Source organism: Durio zibethinus, chromosome 17 (genome assembly GCF_047325235.1).
Source record: "Durio zibethinus cultivar Kanyao isolate XHJ-2024 chromosome 17, ASM4732523v1, whole genome shotgun sequence".
NCBI classification, from domain to species: domain Eukaryota; kingdom Viridiplantae; phylum Streptophyta; class Magnoliopsida; order Malvales; family Malvaceae; genus Durio; species Durio zibethinus.
The window spans coordinates 19,443,171-19,449,170 of record NC_143178.1 but is presented as its reverse complement, the minus strand read 5'-3'; the positions used below and the strand labels follow the sequence as shown (position 1 = coordinate 19,449,170).

At 35.3% G+C, this 6,000-nt stretch overlaps 1 protein-coding gene across 1 annotated transcript; it reads left to right on the top strand.

Annotated features, from left to right (window-relative positions):
* The first annotated feature begins 1,937 nt into the window (after nt 1-1,937).
* On the top strand, nt 1,938-5,128 carry LOC111282811 (protein REVEILLE 7-like). The gene is made up of 7 exons (XM_022871071.2): nt 1,938-2,178; nt 2,454-2,523; nt 2,818-2,949; nt 3,049-3,160; nt 3,245-3,306; nt 3,455-3,886; nt 3,999-5,128. The coding sequence occupies exons 2-7, from the start codon at nt 2,506-2,508 to the stop codon at nt 4,701-4,703; spliced, it is 1,461 nt and encodes a 486-aa protein (XP_022726806.2). The 5' UTR covers nt 1,938-2,178; nt 2,454-2,505; the 3' UTR covers nt 4,704-5,128.
* Nucleotides 5,129-6,000: the final 872 nt, after the last annotated feature.

The window sequence follows — 6,000 nt, the reverse complement described above, 5'->3', positions numbered from 1 at the left end:
AATGTTCAAATTATTCTAATGTAGGTGCAACTTGCGTAGGTTAGTTTTGGTTTGGTTGACTAAGCTTGTCAGTTTCATCTATAGCAGGATTATCTCTCTTTGTCAGTTTCAACTATAGTAGGATTTCTCCATTTTTTTTGTGGCTCTCTTCTTCAAATGCATTGTAAGCTTTACTAAGTAAGCCCTTACTTGGCACACAAAAAATTTTTATGTTGAATTGGGCGAAAAGGGTAAAAGTCTGAAATCACAAATACGGGATCGATTAAGGACAAAGGCCAAAAGTGTCTCTAATATTTATGCTTTGATATTCAAGTTAGTGCTCAAAAACATAAAGAAAGAAGGAACATTTAGAAAGAGAATGTTGTGAATTGATTGCCATACTTGAAATGAAAAGGGCACTTATACATGTTTAGGAAGGTGTTTGGACCCTAACAATTTAAGTTTTGGGAGTCGACTTTAGGGTTAAAGAGGTTAGCTGGACTTAACATCGTTGAAAGATGCCTAATAAGGGGATGCCAAGTCAGCATGTTTACATACTATGAGATAGGATGCAAAGTTGGCCAAGCTAGTGTGAAGTCTAATAAATCAGCTCAGCTCACCATGTCAACTCGGCTCAAATATCCAAAATAACTTTGGTTAGGTGATGAGTCATTCTTTGGCTATAAAAGATTATGACCTTAATACTTCTAAAAGAAGTGATTTTTACTAAAAGAATTAAATGTATATATAAAACCTTTTAATGAAGTATTCATCTTTAATGACAAATGAAGAAACAAATTTTTGTTAGCTAAATAAATGTTTGAAATTTTTTTAAAGAATTGGTTTGATTGCAAAATTAAAAAAAAAAAAACCTATGACTATATAAGAAATATACATTATTTGATAAAAATTAGCATTTGCAATTCTCCATTTATCTATAGACATATCCCTTTCTTATATAAAATTATTCAAATGAAGTAAAATCTAATTTCATGTCATATGATTGAAAACAAAATTTAAACGCAATCTTGAAGCCATATATATATATATTTTTTATATGTATGTGTGCGCCAGTATATGTAGATAGAGTGAGACAAGCCAAAAGACATGAGATGTATGAGAGATATGTAGGAGTAGAATTCTTGGAGTAGATAAGAATGAGAACGACAAACTTGAGGGTTGAGACTAGGCAAAGCTTAGGTTCCACCATTATCCTCCGAAAAGAGTGAATAAAATATCGACAAACAAACAAACATGAGGCTGAAATTAAATTGGCGTAACAAGGTGTTATTATAGAGTCGAGTGCGTGGGATCGCCGCTCAAACTGTCTAGAAAGAGCTATAAATAAAAGAAAAATATATTTAAAATTTACTTGGACGGTATTGTGTTGTAGTTGCTACGCGTAGCGTTAACGTTAAAGAAGAGCTGATGTGGCAAAAAGCGCATGGGAGGTCTGGTGGCCCCCAGCTCAGCTTGTCAAAGTCCTTTATGTCACAAGCACCACTCGGCCAGCCGTCTTTGTCTCTCCTTGTTTTTAGAGGTCATAGATATTTTTCGATTTTTTCTCCTGCCTTTTTTTTTTTAAATTTTCTGTTTCTCCACTCCTGTGCCAGCGACTGTAGGCACGCTCTGGCATTAATGGTACGAAGATGAATAAAAGTAGGAGTGAAGCGAAGTGCGCGTGGAAACAAAAGTCATGAAATATCTGAAAATGGCTACATTTTTATCATTTATCCATCCATCACTCAATATCTTCCACAAAATAAAACAAGAGAGAAAAATCTTTGAAATAAAAAAAAGTGCAAGCAAAAGATGCCGCGTGTAAAGGAACCCGAGCGTTCTCAGCCACAAGACTCCAAGCTCGAATTTTCCATGGAAATAAAAAAGAATTCAGAAATTACATCTGATGTGGCGCCTTTCCTGTATAAAATAGTAATACTAATAATAATAATATATTTCTTGCTTTCCTTAATCCAAAACCGTCCTGTTTTTCCTTCGCTTCCCTTTTATCTGTATCTTCGATTCTCTTATTACTTTTCCCTTTTTTTTTTTTTTTTCAAATTTCCTGCTATTTTAATTTCTTAATATTATTTACTGCGATTTCTCTGTCACAACACAACACAACATTTCCTTTCCTTTCCTTGCTTAAGTTCTCTTTCTCCGGCGGCTGTCAGTTTCCAAGGTTTCTCTTTTTAACTGGTGAGTCGTGGGTGATCTAATTTCTTTTTTTTTTATTTGGATAATATTTTTATTAATTTAATGATCTATCTTATGTGACCATCAGTTCATTGCGGTGGAGAGGAGTTTTGATTTTTTTTGTTTTTTCCCCTTTTCTTTTAATTGGAAAAGAAAAATTATGACAGGTGGTTGAGATTAAGAGCAAATCTAAAGTGGTGTTAATAAATTAGTTGGATTATAATATATATATATATATATATATCTAAAGAGTGATTTTGGTTTTGGGGGAGTTGCAGGAGTATTCTACTTTTAGCTCCGCAAGATCTGAAGCAATATCCATTTCCCTTGATGGCTACTGAGGCTGAGGTACATAACATCCTATATTTATGAGGCTTATCCTTTCCCAGTGTTATGCACTCTGCTTGATTAATTTAGTTTGATTATGATAAAAGGCATAAATTTTCAAGGTGAATATGCTTATATTTGTGTGCAAATTTTGTTAAGATGCAATTCTGCTGCTTCTTTAATTGTTATCACTATGCCTATATCTGTGTGGAGGTGAATATGCTTGATTGAATGAGAATTAGCATTGGTTTTGGTACCATTTGTTGTGAAGAGTGTTTCCCTATTGTTTAAATGCTCTTGCAAATTTTGATATAGGACCAAATGGAAGGCAAAACATCGGTTAATGCTCTTAAATCCGGTATATGCCGTTCCAATGGCAGCCCACAATCTGAGACGTTGATCCAATTGCATGAGTTGTACACATTTAAGCATGATCATACGCTGAAGGTTTGTTTCTTCACGTTGGCTGTGAAGTATACTTTCAATACCAGTTCCCAACAAGTAATTGTTAGTCTTTTTTTGTTTGTTTCTTTCCCTTTATAATAGGTCAGGAAACCATATACCATAACTAAACAAAGGGAAAAATGGACTGAGGAAGAGCATCAGAAGTTTCTTGAAGCTTTAAGGTTGTATGGTCGTGGCTGGCGCCAAATAGAAGGTAAGTGCACCATGGATGATCTCATTCACTTTTTTGCCACAGTTATGGTTTGAACAGATTTAAGTTACTCTTATTTTAATGCAGAGCATGTAGGCACCAAAACTGCAGTTCAAATTCGAAGCCATGCTCAAAAGTTTTTCTCAAAGGTTTATTACTTTAAGTTCATTGAAAGATTTTCTTGATTAAGAAAATGTATTGTATCTTTTTTGACCATGCAATGAATGTATAGACATTCTTAGTTAGGTTTTTCTCATCAGTCTCTCATACTTGTATGTTTTCTGAGTGTGGCTCTAGGTTGTCCGGGAGTCAAATGGTGGCTTTCAGTGTTCCATTAAGCCAATTGAGATACCCCCTCCTCGTCCAAAAAGAAAGCCAATACGTCCATATCCCCGCAAATCTGTTGATTCGCACAAAGGAATATCGGCATCATCTCAACCAGAGACATCTTCATCCCCCAATCACTTTGTCACAGAACAAGATAACAAATCGCTGGCATCAGTCTTGTCTGCCTTTGCTTCCGATGCAATGGGGTCAACTGACTCTGAGCAACAAAACGGATGTTCTTCCCCAACTTCTTCTAGTACCAATATGGAGTCAATCAATACATCCCCTGTTGAAAAGGAAATTGACCATGTGACATCTAACTTATCTGCAGAGGAAGAGAAAGCATCTTTGTCATCTGCTAATATGTTAGGTCATTCAGCTGTGGAGAACATATTTTTCATGGTAAAGTTGCAGCATTAAATCTTTGGTTTTGTTTATATTCTAAACAACTATGCTAACCTTCACTTTGTCTAGAATTTGGACTGATTTCTTTTTTCTTCATGTAATTATCCAGAAATCCAATGTAGATTTCAAGGACCCTATGTGTGCCAAAGGAGATGCAACAACAGTTGTGCCTTTCACTAGTATTAAGCTTTTTGGAAAAATAGTTCAGGTGAAAGATTCTGTTAAACCTTTCATGTGTGCAGAAAATTTAAAGTCGCAAACATCTAAGACTGGTCAAGAGGATATTGGTGCTGTTAGTGAGATACTTGTTCAGGCATTACCATCGACATACTTGGACACACGTTTGTCACTTGGGGCAGTCATAGATGATTGGAGTATGGTGCCTTCCAGAGCTAACTTATCCCCTCACATGGAAATTCATCCAGATAAAAATGACCATGTAGAATCCACCAGTGGTGCTACTCTGCCACGTTGGGCTTTTCACCCAGGTCTACCCTTTTATTACATTACCTCATTTAATCAAACGCATATGGATTTTTGTTTCAAAGAGAGGATGAAAGAGAAGGAAATTTTAAATGAAAGATCCTGTACTGGTTCAAATACTGGCACAGTTCCTCGAGCAGAAAATAGGGAGAAGAATTCAGATTCTGTTGATTCTCAATCCCAACATCCTTGTCCCGAGGGAAGAATGATTCCTCAAAAGTGTAGTAAGGGGTTTGTTCCGTACAAAAGATGTTTAGCAGAAAGAGACATGTCATCATCTGTGGTTGCATCCGAAGAGCGAGAGAGGCAAAGAGCCCGAGTATGCTCATAGCAGGCAGTGCTTTTCTTCTGGAAACGAAATATTAAAATGTTTTAAGCTAATTTAGTTAGTGGGAGGATGACAAATAATTGTTTCAGGTGTTGGTTTACAAAGATTATAGGCCAAAGTTTCAACGAATTCTAGACTATTTTTTTCTGTTTCTATATATCTTCAGATGGCGCTTTTGCTGGTTGGTGGACGCAAAAGAAGCAAGGGAGCTGATGGCAGCTTGTCATATATGGTTCAACGTGTCTATATTCCAGAGTTGGAATTGCCCAACATAATCTTGAATGAAGGGTCCATTCTGTGTTAAGAGTTAGAGGTCTAATATAGTTTTACATGTCAAGCGTCACAAGTGTTAAATATATATATATATATATATATGTATGTTCTGGATGCTAATTTGTTTTGCAGCAATTTTTGTATCTTGTGTTTCAGACTTTTCTCCCTTTCTTGTTTCGACCAGACAACTTGTTTCTTCTCCCTCCAACATAAAACGTTGACCAATTCTGCGTATGTTTCTTCTCGCGTTGGTGTTACATGTATAATGACCCAAATAAGAATCAATTTTGAAGAAACATTCTCTCTGCCAGAGAGACTGTTCTGTTAGTTTTGTTCAGTGAGATATTAGTAGAGCCATGCATGATTGGTATGAGATTGGTTATAGTTGTGAAGAATCACAAGGTTTGATGAATCATATTGGCAATAATGAGATAGCCACAGGTTTTGCAGTTTAGTTTCTGGAGTTTGGTTCGATAGAAACAGTAATGTCCACGAAGGCAAGATCTAAAAACTCAGCACACTGTAACGCAACACAGCAATGGGTCTTCCATGTATAGAATGAAAAACCTGAAATATCATCTTCACAAGAATTGAGGTGGTGGCCTAAATTAACTATTGAAATTTGATACCTTAATTATATTCGGATCTATTGAAAGGGTGGTGAAGGCAATTAAACTAAACTACAATTTTTAACCCTAAATTAAAATAAGTGATTTTATTGCTCTAAACTTTTAGCCTTTTTTTTTTTTCATTTTTTTAATGTAACTTTTCTTAAATTTTGGCTTTTTCCTTGAAAATTTTGGTAAAAATACTCCTAAATGCATAAATATTCCATATGTAGGTGAAAATATACAAAATAATGAATTTTGGAGATTTTGGATTCATTTTGAAGGATTTTTGGGACTGAAAGCTAAAAAAGGCCAAAATTAGAGTGTTTATGCTCTATTGTCACTCATGGAAGTTTTTCTTAGTCCTTTCTTCTATGATTTCTTTAGCTCAATTGAACTCAATGTAACTTTATTTCAAG